The 14,599-nt window shown below is 44.6% G+C and overlaps 2 protein-coding genes across 2 annotated transcripts; both read right to left on the bottom strand.

Annotated features, from left to right (window-relative positions):
• Window positions 1–338: 338 nt before the first annotated feature.
• On the bottom strand, window positions 339–3,601 carry LOC135645628 (cytochrome P450 84A1-like). The gene is made up of 3 exons (XM_065164212.1): window positions 3,513–3,601; window positions 1,426–3,257; window positions 339–1,237 (listed from the first exon to the last, which is right to left on the bottom strand). Exons 2-3 carry the CDS (start codon window positions 2,338–2,340, stop codon window positions 605–607), a joined length of 1,548 nt encoding a protein of 515 aa, XP_065020284.1. The 5' UTR covers window positions 2,341–3,257; window positions 3,513–3,601; the 3' UTR covers window positions 339–604.
• Window positions 3,602–3,681: 80 nt separating this feature from the next.
• LOC103993234 (SH3 domain-containing protein 2) lies at window positions 3,682–14,586 on the bottom strand. The gene is made up of 10 exons (XM_009413219.3): window positions 14,358–14,586; window positions 13,346–13,468; window positions 13,185–13,254; window positions 12,883–13,034; window positions 6,663–6,764; window positions 6,057–6,257; window positions 5,909–5,971; window positions 5,623–5,775; window positions 5,435–5,509; window positions 3,682–4,018 (listed from the first exon to the last, which is right to left on the bottom strand). Exons 1-10 carry the CDS (start codon window positions 14,415–14,417, stop codon window positions 3,902–3,904), a joined length of 1,116 nt encoding a protein of 371 aa, XP_009411494.2. The 5' UTR covers window positions 14,418–14,586; the 3' UTR covers window positions 3,682–3,901.
• Window positions 14,587–14,599: the final 13 nt, after the last annotated feature.

Genomic DNA, 14,599 nt, shown 5'->3' on the forward strand with positions numbered 1-14,599 from the left:
TCGTATTCGGCTCGAGGAAGGAGGAAAAAAGATGAGAAAAACCCCCTAAGACTATCCACTGACTTGATCATCGGAGGACGAAGACGAAGACGGAGCGCCTCCCATCGCGTACCCAGGCTCGACCCGACCTTTGTGCAAGGACGAAGACGGAGCGCCTCCCATCGCGTACCCAGGCGAGGAATTTCCTTCCAAGGGAAACGACTGTCCTGTCGCGATCGGACCACCGCAGTCGCCACCTTAGTAGTCTCAAGGGTCGCTCAGCAAGATCCTCGATCATTCGGACCCGAACCTAACCACGTTGGCCCCGAGGCCATGGCTTAAGGTTGTTCCCCACAACAGGAGCGAAGACAACATTTCTGATCTCACCATTATACGATAACGATAAATGTCTGTATGAGTTATATCTTTAATGGCGATCACCATTATGTAACTCTTGGCAGCTGATGAAGAGGGTATTACAGGAAAGAGCTGAAGCTCTTCATTTATTGCATATATGAAACACTGCGAACAGAGGGAAGCTTAATGGTGTGTACAGTGGAAAGCTACCGAAATGCCGCTTCTTTATTTCATTATTTCGTGGAAACCAAATCCAAGAAAGAGACGATCAATTCAGTGGGCAACTGAGTCGGGGTGTGGGGACGGCCACGAGCGGCACCGCCCTCGGTGCCGACAGCCCGAACACGTCCTCCATGTCGAGCTCGGTTGGCTTCATGCCGTCGGGCAGCGCCCAGGTGAAGCAGTGCAGCAGCTGCGCCACCGCGAGTTCCAGCTCGTGCATGCCCAGCTGCATGCCCGGGCAGGACCGCCGGCCGGACCCGAAGGGCAAGAACTCGAAGCAGTTGCCTTTGAAGTCCAGAGCGGCCGCGTCGCCGCCGGGAGCGAATCGTGACGGTCGATATGCGTCGGCGTCCTTCCATGCCGACTCGTCGCGGCCGATGGCCCATACGTTGATCATGACTGGCGACCGAGCAGGAATGGAGTAGCCGGCGACCTCGCAGTGGTCGGCAGTCTGGTGGAGGAGGAGAGGGAACGGGGGATGGAGACGTAGCGTCTCCTTTATGGCGCATTTGAGGAAGGAGAGCTTGTCGAGATGGCTCTCGTGGACCTTCCGGTGGAGTCCTACAACCATGGCTAGTTCTTCTTGCACTCGTTTCAGGTCATCAGGGCTGGTAAGTAGATCGGCCAAGGCCCACTCGATGGCGATGGCCACCGTCTCCGTGCCGCCAAACATCACGTCCTGCGTAATTAGAGATGATACGGTTTACAAGTTAGAAAAATGAGAACTTAATCGTCTTAATTACGCAACGAGATATTAACGAAGCACATGGAAACCATATCAATGTGGAGATAAATATATAGCTTAGCAGGTTACAGTAACAGAGAATGAGGAAATAGTATTACTTTTTAGAGCGTATGTGTACGTACCATCATTACAGCCCTAATGTTGGCCCTCGACAGCCTGAGCGTTCCCTTGAGATCATCTCCCTCTCCTTGTCGGTGGTGGTGAGAAGACTCCTCGAGGAATGCGAGCATGACGCCCACCATGTCTGCGTTGGCGGCGTCGGTCGCCATGTGCTCATCGATGATCCTGTCGATGAAGAGGTCGAGTGTCGCTCGTGCCACCCTCAGCCTCTTGTTGATGCCCTGCGGATCCATCCAGCTAAGCCATGGGATGAAGTCGCCCACGCTGAAGGCTCCCAAGAGTGTGGCGATCTCCTGGACGACGGCGATGTACTCCTCCTGGTTCTCGTCGCTCCGCTTCCCAAACGCCGACCGGAAGACGATGTTCTTGGTGAGAGTGAACGCGAGGTCGCGGACGTTGAAAGCAGAGCCGGCGTGCTTGGCGACGGTGCAGACGGCCGCATCGACCTCCTCAGGGATGGAGAGCCACGACTCCGCGTGCTTCCGGCTGAAGAGCTTCGTGACGCAGAGCTTGCGCATCTGGCGCCAGTAGGGGCCGCACTGGGCGAAGGCCAGGTCGGAGCGGTTGTAGGTGAGGTAGACGATGGCGGTGGTGGCCGGGCGGTCGGAGAAGACGCTGTCTTGCACTTGGAGGACTTGTCGGGCGACGTCCGGCGTGGACACCACGAAGTGGTGGACAAAGCCAAGGCGAAGGTGGAGGAGGCCGCCATAGAGTTTGGCGAGCCTGGCGAGGCCGCGGTGGGTGAGTTGGTTCATCAGTAACATGTTACCTATGATGGGTAGTGGAGTTGGCCCCGGCGGTAAGGGAAGCCTCCGCCGCCTCCTTGCGGTAATGTTGACAATAAGTAGGAGTGTCAAAGGTAACATCAAACATAGTAGTATCAAGTGCATGGAGGTGACTTCTTCGACCCATACCATACTGTGCTGCTGAAAGTTGTGTCACCGTTAGAGGGAGAGTGCAGATTTATAGAATGATGGTCGATGTGGGCTTTCACCGACATGACATTGGAGGCACGTGGTGGAACCCAACGAACGGGTTCCACAAATCAGGTTAGTGACACGCCCACCTCAACCCTCAGGAAAACGCCGAGGTGATTCAATCAGCTCATAGCTTTTTTTTTACTTCGATAAATGTATTGAGATAATGATATCGGAGCAACGACGACATGAATCAATTCTCAAAGAATGGACAAAAACAATTTAAAAAAAATGAAAAGAAAAAAAAGGAAGAAAATGATATGGCAATTCTTAAAGCATGGACAAAGACAATAAAAAAAAAGAAAAAAAAGAAAGAAAATGATATCTGAGTCATCACCACATGAAGCAATTCTGAAAGCATGGACAAAAGACAATAAAAAATGAAAAGAAAAAAAAAAGAGAGAAAGAAAGAAAATGATATCTGGGCCATCACCACATGAAGCAATTCCGAAAGCATGGACAAAGACAATAAAAAATGAAAAGAAAGAAAAAAGATAAAGAAAGAAAATGATATCTGAGCCATCACCACGTGAAGCAATTCTGAAAGCATGGACAAAGACAATAAAAAATGAAGAAAGATAATGATAACTGAGCCACGACACGAAGCAATTCTGAAAGCATGGATATCCTTATACTATTAATGAGCCCACTGGCGCACGCACCTCAATAAATAACGGAGCCTAGTAATTGTCGCAGGCAGCAACAGCTCAGTGGTAGTGAAATGAAATGATATATTTGCCATCGCAAATCAAAAAGGAAAGAATCTTCGACAACATTACCTCTTGGAACTATTCCTTCGTTCTGCCTCTTGCTGCAAGACTTCCTCCAAGGGGAAGAGACTGAGATCCTGGCAAAACCTACGTGTCATTGGATTCAAATGAAGATTAATGAGTTAGACTTTCAAGGTTAAACCATCATCTTGTATGCAATGTAACTAGAATAATACGGGACTGTGACTGTAACTCAAAATACATTTGGAAACGAGTCACACATATATCATGAGAGAGAGAGAGAGAGAGAGAGAGAGAGAGAGAGAGAGAGAGAGAGAGAGAGACGAAAAAACAAGCAAAAAATGTAAAGAACAAAAAGAAAAACCTGGCTCAGAAAACTACAAATTATCTCTGGTTATATGTCCACTGCATCCGACCAAGAGGACCATTGGCACCGGTAGCACTCAATTTAGAGCTCCAATAGCTTGCAACGTGGCATATCTTATTTGGCATATCTTATTTGGCTGCAGCCAGCAGCATATTCCACAGTAGTTATATTAATCAAAGCCAGTAATTTAAGTGGTGGATTACTAAATAACTTTGTTTTCCTGCAAAATCTACTTTAACCTTTGACAAAGATATCAGACAGCATTGGCCATTTAAACAAACCGTAAGATGGGGGAAAATGCAAGAAATAAGTTGAAGATACAAACACCATAGACACAAACACGATATTTCGGCTTATGGAAGCCCAACACTGCAACATGCACACTTGGTGCAAAGCAACACTTCTATAGCATTGAAGCAATTTTACTCGCAAGCACACGCTCCCTCTTCTCAATGTATGCGCAAGGGAACCAACCTGCTTTTCCTGTGCATTCACCTTCAGCCCAGCCATTATCTGACACCTGTAAGTCAAAAATCAGATCAAATGGTAATAAATGAAGGGACATCGCTCGACAGCATTTAAATTTAAACTTCAAAAATATGAAAGAGGGCAGATGCGCATGCCGTACTTTCTAACATGCACGAGACTCTTACCTTTTGTTGTTGAAAAGGATAAAAAAAAACTAAAAGAATGATGATAGGAAACATGCTCGAAAGTTACAGGTTTTTGTTTTGCACTACAAATTCTAGAAACAGAAACTGAAAACCCATGGCCATATGACAGGTGACCTTTATGATTCATCCACAGGACTTCAATTTTATATGGACAGAAAACTAGCATGCATCGACAGTGTCCTGCACGGGCGTCTCTAAGAGAGGAATCATATTTTGGGCTCACTCTTACTAGGACTTGGTTTTCCAACTTTCCAATCAATATGGAAGTGAATATGACCATATCACTAGCTATATCAGAATAAACAATGCTGACAAAGTAGAAATATTATATCTACAAGGCATACTGCACCTGATGAGTGATCTATCAATGATAAAAAAAAGTGTCAACAATGTGTATGTAGTTTGGTTTTAAGTTTTTCCATATTTGATCTAGAATTTTTCTTTCAATAAATTCTGACATGGCATCACTCCACGGTGAACAAACAGTGTTACCGTGGTGGACACATTTTGGCATTGAAGTTTTAGGCATACAAATCCATGTGCTTATGAATTATAACATACATCAATCATCTATTTTCCCAACAATATGGGTTCAGCTATAGAACAAAGCTAAGCAAGAGGGATCCATGGGAAAATTTCACAAGATTCCACAATCAACTGTCAACATGATGTTAATATAGGCCTAAATCCAAACCCCTTATCTGGGTCAAAACCAGATGTAAAGACTCTAATCGGATGGATAAGCTACCATATTGGTTATAATTCAAATTCCTGCCTAAAAAATATCTGCAAGTCCTGTTAATTGAAAGATCTACCCAATGGGTTAGAGTATAAGCTCCTGCAGTCAGAAAACAACTCTCCAAATTCTAGCTGCCCTAGCAAAGATTTCAGACCAAAGGGTGACTGATAAGTCCTATTACCCGAAAAAAATGTTCATGTCAAAGGCATAAATAAGCCATAGAACAGAAAAAACTACAAATAATCTAAGCTCAAAAATATAGATTCTCATTTCATATTTAACTGCGTTATGACATTTTACACCACCAGTAAAACTTAATTTGAAAATTTTCCATTCATCATTAAAGTTTTTAGTGCCAATTAATTTGCTGATATCAGATGTAATAGCATATGCTCTAACATGATCTGAATGGTTTCATAACTACAGAAAGATGGAGGGACAGAGAGAGAGAGAGACCCTGACCCTGATTTGAAATTGAGGCAAAACACAAATGTGCCAAACATTTGCAGAAGAATATATGTACCTTACGTACAACGACATAGTCACCAACGGACAAGTTAAGTTCCACATCTGTCTCAGCCTGATATGAATTAATAACCTTGCAGAAAGAAAATATTTATGAGCATATATGTAACAAGAGCATAGACAGCCAACTTAACTCACTAAAATAAACCAGCTTCATATAAGATGGACACAAACCATTTTAATTACCTCAGCTAAAAAGTACTTCACAGTTTCAGTAGCACCATCAACAGCTGAGTTAGCAAAAAATCCACTGGCTTCTTCGTATGATGGTGGTGGAGGCATAAAGTTTTCTGAAACTGGATTAGGAGAGGCTTCAATTCTTTGACGTTCTAATAGCATCTGTAAACCACATCCACCAACAAAATTAAGGAAATTAAATACTTCTCTCCGCATTAAGATTTCTTTCAACACAGAAGTAACCATCTGTAAATTGTAAATATATATTGGAAACAATGGTAGCTTTCTCATGCACCTCTGCCTCAAGTTGTTCGAGGATTTGTAGGATCTTCTGATGGTAAGTGCGCTCCGATTCAACCTTCAGAGCCAAAAATGGTAGACATGAACCAAAAGCTAACAATGTGGAAAATTTGTAAACTAAAGGCACAAAAGAATGGTGATACCATAGCAATAAGCCGCTGTAAGGTTAATCTTTGTTGCTGAGCTTCCACAGCAGCCATTGCTGCAACAGCTTCCTTACCTGTTGCTGCCATATTAGATTTTAACTCCTGCAACTTAGCTTCAGCAGCTTCTAACTTTGAAATGTTATCACCAGTGCCAGCAGTTTCTCTTACTTTAATATGGCGCTTTGAAACTTCAGTAGCCTGTTAAAATTTCAAATACATCTTCAAAAAAAGGATTATTTATAAATAGAACTTTCTTGTGTAATAAAAAGAACTGTCAAGTTAAAATAACTTAGTAGCTGGAAGTTTGTCTATCTCAGAATAATAAATCACACAAAAAAATGCTGCAAAGTTTAGAGACGGTAATCGCATGTCCTATAAAAATTTTAACACCGAAAAAGACCTTCATATGCAGATTCCTAGTGCCTAAAAATACCAACATTTGACTATTCAATGCCTTTCATGTTAACATGCTTAGCTCCCAACCATCCATGTGGAATTACCCTGCCTAGATGGCCACAGTGGTTAAGAAACTGAAAACTAAAAAAAGTAAAAAATGATACCCACAGCTGACATGTGGAAACAGCCACCTAACATGCTGCATACCTGAGCTTCAGCTTCTTGGTGCATCCTATCATATCTCTGGGCAAGGTGGCGAGAATCCTCCAATGGAGCACCCACTACCATGGCTCTTAATGGCTCTGCAACCTGACATGGAAAGGTCATTTGTTAATACAAAATCAGTAGACATTGTAAGCATCTAGAAACACACTGATGGTATCAGAATGCATTAAACTCATATTCTCATCATTCATACTCAGAATTCAGAAATGTCAACATAACAAAATCCACGGGACTGATGTATGTGAAAAACTACAGTAAATGATAACCAATTAGCAAATGTAAGTAAAAGAAAAAGGATGAGTAAAGAAGGATCTTAATGAATCCAACCCAGCAATGGCTTTAAATAGAACCACCAAATCTCTATTTCAATGTAAATAACCAAAATAAGAATTTTCAATCAGCCTTTAACTACCAAAATTCAGGTTCTTTTTATTTATCAACAGGTTGCATCACAAGGAACAGCCCATCAATATGCAAGGAAATCAGATACTGACTTCTGCATTGACCTAATGTCACGGACAAACTTCTAAACAAGGTGTTTGATGTAATGCTTATATCTGTCCGTGTCTGTTGGCATGTTCTTGCCTTGTACAACATGTAAAGGGGCGGTCGAAGGCTTAATAGTCTCATTTTAGTTGGGTTGGTGGCCTCTTTAGGCTTGTAAATAAAGGTTGTGTCATGTGGACACGTGTGAGAGATTTTCGGTCTGTAATGGACCATTTTACCCTTTGTTGTGCCACTGTTCAGAGCTTGTAAAGTTTGTTTATAATTTGCATTGTCTATGAAGTGTTTTTCGGAGATGTTTGCTTGTGGATCCCGATTGAGGCGTTCTCTCTTGCCCGTTCTCTCTTTTGTTGGTCCTAAGGGACAATGGGAATCTTCGGGGAGGCTGACCTTTGCGGACGGACACGCAAGGGTGCCGCACGACTTAGGCAACACCAGCTAAGTTCGTGTCATATGGTATCAGAGCGGGACAAGCACTCATAGAAACACTTGACATGCAAACGTGGGGGACCTAGCGGGACTGCGTTGAGGGCAGTCAGCACACGCGCGACCGTTTGAGGGAAAACGGGCATGGAGATGTAGGGAAAAGAGTCGCTCAGAGGAGCGGGCATCTGAGATTGGCATTCAGAGGAATGGCCAACCCTTCGCGCAAGAGGCACCACGAGAACAGGCAAGCTTGGAAGAATGTGGAGCGCACAAAGGTTGGGATGGCTGAGTTTGAGCTACGGCTCAACGTTGACAACTATACTTGATGGTGCTCTAGGCAAGCGAGGCGCTTGGCAAGAATGAGACCATCCAAGGTGGAATGAGTTGCTCAATGACCAAAAGAGTTATGCAAAGCTCACAGAGGTGAGGGGAATTGTTAACTCGAAGAATTTGGTACTCATGCATGGGCTTGTATGCGGACGATGGAATGTTCGTGGCCATCCCAAGGCGACCGAGACTCGGCGCCATGGAGCATTGAAACTTTCTCTTCGGCATGTGAAGGATACGTCCGTAGGAGGCTGAAGTGTGCAACGAGTTCAGCATGTTGCTAGGCCTTGAGGGGTGCAGTGGGGGCTGTATTGACGGGGAGTCGCAATCTAGCAAGTGCGTTTGCAGGAGGCAGAACAATGCACAGTTTGTTCAGCAGATCGGAGTAGTCCAAGGGGATGGTGGTCTCCGAAACGAAGAGAGATGTTGCTCCAATGGGACAGTTATCCAGGAGGGAGAAGTCTCAGCTCTCCAGAGGGAGAATCATGTGAGACGGACCTCACATGTTGAGGAGGAGTACCTCAACAAACAACAACTCCACGAAGCTCGGTGGACTGAGCAAACGGCGAGGAGTTGTCGTATGATCTCGTCGAGAGAATGCATTGGTGGATGCATTGCGAGATCAAGTGGGGGAGCGACCTAAAGCAACTTAAATGAAGGCACACTTGGAGTCGATGTGAAGATCGGACTCAAGGGAGGGCTGACCCGTGGAATGGTGGGCACGAGGGCCACCATCGACTCAATGCAAAAACGAGGAGCGGAGTAACTTGGGTGTAACTTGGCGAAGTACCCAAGCCGCATGAAGGGAGCCAACATAGAAGTTGGGACGTGGAGCAGAGGCACAGTGCTTTCCTTAGACAGAGGTCAAGGACATGAACTCTTGCAGAGGCAAGAGTAGGATCATGTTGTTCCATGGGTCCTTCATTCTGTCGGAGCAGACTCATCTTGCATGGTGCCAAAGACGAAGGGAGCTTCGGGGCACATGCACCTTATCTCGGAGAAGCATTTGATGGAGGAACTAAGGCGACTCAATTTGCGGAGGCGAAGTTGGGTTCAGAAGGCCTTAGCACGGGGCAAGAGGACGCAGAGGCGGGTACTCTTGAAGAATATGCCACAGTGTTGCCATTCGAGTTGCTATGAAGGAAGCAGTGCGCCGCGGAGATTGTGCTGGTAGGGGCAGAGGCCTAGGATCCAGACAATGGTGCACAAATTATAGTGAAGTCGGTGGACTTCGGGAACTACTAGGCGACGGACTGTCCTAGAGCGGTGCTTCATCTAGGTGTGACCCAGGTGTGGGTGGATGAAGGTCGATTGCCAGAGGAGCGAACAAAATCGAAGGTGGAAGAGACCCTGCGATGTATTGGCAGAGGCCACACATGGAGGGTTCACAATTCGAGTTTATTCCACAAGGATCAGAATGCAATGGAGATGTCACCAGGAGGCGACATGGTGCAGCGGATCGTGGTGGAACAGTTCGTGGCAATACGATACACACAATTTGGTCCCGGGAGGGACTAGATCATATGGAGGTATGATCGGGAGCTACTGGGAGCTCCACTTCGGTGAACAACACGACGACAAGAAGGGCTATGGATTCAAGGAGTGAAGGCCATGGTACCGCAGAGGCGGGTCTTCCGTGCGTGCATCGGATGAAAACCTTGGTCATCAGCATATGGGGGCTGGGTTCCACCAAGGGAAAAGTTCGAATGCAAGTACCAGTGAGTTCCATGGGAGGAACTTGATCATGCAGAGGTATGATCGAAGCAGCTGGAGAGTTGGACTGCTCCAGAACTCATATTCGCTTAAGGGAGCCCGGCAAGTCAGAGGACAAGGCCGAGTAAGCGAACGTTGCTACCAAGGAAGCTAAGGAGAACAGAATTGGTGCAAACCCTACAACGTGATGGCAGAGGCCATGCATGGGAGTTGCAGTCTGTCTCTCCATCGACCAAACAGACTGCTTGGAGAACACAGAGGTGTTGAAGCAGGGGGTCGAAAGGGGTGAGGAAGCGACGACGAGTCCAGAGGGACTTAGCTACCCAAAATCAAGCATCAGTTAGAATGGAGGTGGACTCGGAGGAGTGCCATAGAGGCATATCTACTGATTGTGAAGAAAAGGGATGCAGATGCGAGGCGACGGATAGTAGGGCCATGGGCATGGCAGCGCCATGGTACCGCAGAGGCGGGACTTCCGCGAAAGTCATTGATCCCTTGCTCTCACGGAGGGAGAGTGCTTGGTCGTGAAAGGGGCCGAGGAGGTGGAGCATGCAGAGGCAATCTCCAAGTACCGAGACAAGGCTGAAGGGGAGAGGCCAGGAAACTTCGTAAGACCGGTGTCAACAAGTTTCTCATCAAGATAGCCGTAAGTGAAGGACTTCGGGTCATGCAAGAGTGCACGACCAAGGAACGAAGCAGGCAGTACGCGGTGCTGTACCTTCGCTACTCAGTGGAGTAGGCGGCAGGGTTGATGGAGAAGACGGTACAATCCCAGAGGCGACCTCATCTATCAGAGAATTACTCCAAGTTGGGGTGAAAACTTCCTGCATTCCAGAAATTCGATGGCATTGAGAAGGTGAATCACAGTAGCTAACTCAACGCAAGGAGTGCAAACACTTCAAGTGCTTCAGAAGTGTGAGCAAAGAGCAGGCGAAGGCCAGTAACCAGCTCGATGCATGAAGTACAACCTCGAGGAGGCGGGCGAAGTCAAGTAACCTTTGCCTTCTCAACTCTTAAGAGAATGGGCGAAACCGAGTACCCCAATTCTCTTATCTATCCAGCAAAGGAGCTCTGCACAAGTTCAAAGACCCTTCGAAGATAATGGAAGACAATAGTTGTCAAATCCTCACCAACGGTGATCAGTGCTACTGAGAGTAGATTGTCCGCTTCATTTCCCAACGAAATGCCAATCGAAAGCGGAAGTGATGCGAACCTACTTGGATGTGACAACTAACTGAAAGAAGAGTCAATGAGCAGATTTTGTGGAGGAAGGACCCAAAACTTCAGAAGTTTGCGAGGCGATGCTCGTTAAAGCTCCAACAAGCATCCACCCAGTTCAAGCAGCATGTGGAAATTTTGAGAGACTAGCGCAGTAAGGATGGTCTTTTCCTTCATTTGGTGGATCCGCAGGAATCAACGAGGATCAATACAACTCAGCCAACCCCACACCAGAGTCAGAGTCATTGGCGAGTTGAAGCAGCATGGCGGATCAAAGGTTCGACTACTCAGAAACAGCAGCGGAGAGCAGCTGGGAGCCAGGAGGCGCATTGCAGCTGGAGCAGAAGATTGAAGACTCAGCAAAGGCGAAGAGTTGCAGTGTTCACAAAGGCTTCGACGAGGACGTCGAAGGGATAAGTGGGGGAGAATGTCACGGACAAACTTCTAAACAAGGTGTTTGATGTAATGCTTATATCTGTCCGTGTCTGTCGGCATGTTCTTGCCTTGTACAACATGTAAAGGGGCGGCCGAAGGCTTAATAGTCCCATTTTAGTTGGGTTGGTGGCCTCTTTAGGCTTGTAAATAAAGATTGTGTCATGTGGACACGTGTGAGAGATTTTCGGTCTGTAATGGACCATTTTACCCTTTGTTGTGCCACTGTTCAGAGCTTGTAAAGTCTGTTTGTAATTTGCATTGTCTATGAAGTGTTTTTCGGAGATGTTTGCTTGTGGATCCCGATTGAGGCGTTCTCTCTTGCCCGTTCTCTCTTTTGTTGGTCCTAAGGGACAATGAGAGTCTTCGGGGAGGCTGACCTTTGCGGACGGACACGCAAGGGTGCCGCACGACTTAGGCAAAACCAGCTAAGTCCGTGTCACTAAGGTGAAATTTACTGTAAATAATTTGAAAGGTGTAAGCATTGGCTTTACACAATTTGACAAATTTTATCTTGATATAACATCAACCAGATACTTCAGTCATTCATTAAGGTACCTATTTGTATCATTCACCAAAGCATATTAATGGGAAGGTTGTATCTACGTGCTGCTTTCTGCTACAAGCTGAATTAGTTACTGAAAGCAGAAAGCCTATTCAACTGATCCATATATACGCATCATATCTGAGATAGTTTATCTTATCCAGGCTACTAAGATAGTTCATATTCCAGACTTCCTATTTTCTATTCTTAACCTGACATATTTGAGAAATAATATTCAATTTATGAATTCACAATGATGCATATACAAATTATTCATTACCATGAATTTCATTAGTATATTTAATCATTGAAACTTTTTTTACTTTCTTTTGGTCATAGCTGGGTGGCTTACTAAGTAAAATATCTGCCTATTCGTCATCTACAGTTTTCCGAAAGCAGGGCGGGGGAGACATGTACAACAGTGAAGAGAAGAGGAGAGAGAGAGAGAGAGAGGGAGAGGAATGCATGCAGTACAGTATTCACATAATAAAGAAGTATAATCTGTTTATTACATTAATTTACATGAGAGGTACAAAGCAAAATTAGGATTTTGCCCATATTGCAAGGGCATCATAGATGATAAGCAAATCCTTATATAAATAAAATAATCATGGAAAGAAAAATGGTTAAATTATTAAGGATCTAAAGTACATTGAGAGTCTACCAAGATATGTGAAAGCTTATCCTACTAATATTATATTAATATAATAATTAGCAACAACTCAAATATGTGTGCGGTATATGGGAAAATCCCTTCCAACAGAGACTAGTCCCAGATGACAAAAAGAGGGAAGAGTCGCACAAGTAGTTACTATGGCGATTAGTGACAGCAGATAAGATGAATCAGAATAACTGCAGACAACATACATGATACAGGAGCAAATTGATCATAACCTTTACATCAATCACATAACAGAGAGAAAAGGTAGGAAGTATTTAAATTTTATATAGATAACTGTATCAATTCTGTAAGACAATATCTAGCACAAGAAAAACATGAAAATATCAGTTGGTCGGGGAACAAGTAATTTAAAAAACCTGGGTACCAAGAGCTTTCAACAGATTTCCATGCTCATTCTCCATCTGAGAACGAGCCCTCGCATAACTTAAAGCAGCATTCGATAGAGTATTCCCACTTGTGCAGGTGTTCCCAACACCATATTTTCTACTATCTTCAGACAATTTATTGCCTATACAGTATGGGCTATATTAGAAACAAAATAGGTTTGTTTAGACCAAAGACGTAGCATGCCACTATTATATGTGAACTTTGGCTTTTGCACAAAATACAACAATGGACGAGGAAATGGAGAAAAAAAACACAGCAATAAGAAGGGTACCAATTTCAACTTGTTTAGATCCTGTAACAATATAGCCTTCCACACCACGCACTATATCCCTTTGAAAATGCTGGATGAAAAATGATCAAGAACCTTTTGCATGTTAAGGAATGAAGGAAGAGAATGGGCAAAATAACTAAGAGTAATAAAGGATTCACAACCTTAGCAGCCCGAGTTGATATATAAAGTTTTTCTATTTTTTGATTCTGCTTATATTCTGCTGCATCTGCAAATAGGCTATCAGGACTTCCATATCCACCGCCTCCAAATTGCTTGAAAACCGCCTGCAGACACAACCACTGGAATTTAGACGTCACTTGTATTCACAACAGTCGTAAAATAGTTTCAGCAAACAGCCCTAATCTTTGCAATCAAATAAATGGCTTAGTTCAGTTAACATGGAAAAAGGTGATGTGCGTGCTTAGCTTAGTTTCCTTCAAAATAGGTGAATATCAAAATAGTTTCCACATTTGAAAAAATTTCAGCAATGAGAGAAAAAAAAAAGCAGGTTAGAGGATCAAATGACAATCTGTTTCAAAGAAAATAATCACTAATACTCGGGTTGTAGAACACTAAATTTTGATCACCCTGTGAGGGGTAGCATATGTGACACATCGATTGCAGAGGAATTCCAAAGAATAGCTTTTGGAAGTCTTTCAAGGATGAAGCTATATGCCAATCGCAAGAATAGCTTCATGGAGAAGAGCTAATGGTGGAATGACAGTTCTGATCTTGGAAGCAAGAGTGTCAAAAGATCAAACATGATAAATAATTTACTCAAACTGTCATCAAAAGGAAAACTATCATGGAGCGAGCCACTTGTTCGCTGGCTGACGTTTTCATCCAGAACGGACACATGCAACCTGCCACAGTATCAACCAAAAGATCGTTCACCAAACAGACAGCACGACCCTCGCTACCATCAGGCCGACATGTTTTACGATGTCGAGGACCAAGTTACGATTTGGTCACATACCCACCCAGGGTTTCAAGAACCCTAACCATACCATCCCAACGATCACCGGAATTTTACGCCATTCCATAAGTTCATCATCCCCCTACATACAACGAATCCTTCGAAACTGGGATGCGATCGACACAAATCGAAGCAAGAACGGCCAACGACCATGGCAGAAGGTACAGACGAAGAAGGGTCCGGTGATCGAGGATTACCTGCTGCTGCCTGGCGACCTGCTCCCTGAGTTTGGAGGCCTGCTTCCTGAGAGCCTCCATCCGCCAGCGGGGCGGCGAGCGCTCTGGCAATGACTCGGAATCCGGCGATCCGACCCAAATCTTCGAGACGGAAGCGGACAAAGAAGACGAGCGACGGGAGCTGTTAGAAAGGAAATATGTTTTTCCTTTCTACCAAACACATTTTCACTGTTCCATCCATAGCAATTATTGGGCCATAAGAG

This window comes from Musa acuminata, chromosome BXJ3-8, assembly GCF_036884655.1.
Source record: "Musa acuminata AAA Group cultivar baxijiao chromosome BXJ3-8, Cavendish_Baxijiao_AAA, whole genome shotgun sequence".
Lineage (NCBI taxonomy): Eukaryota > Viridiplantae > Streptophyta > Magnoliopsida > Zingiberales > Musaceae > Musa > Musa acuminata.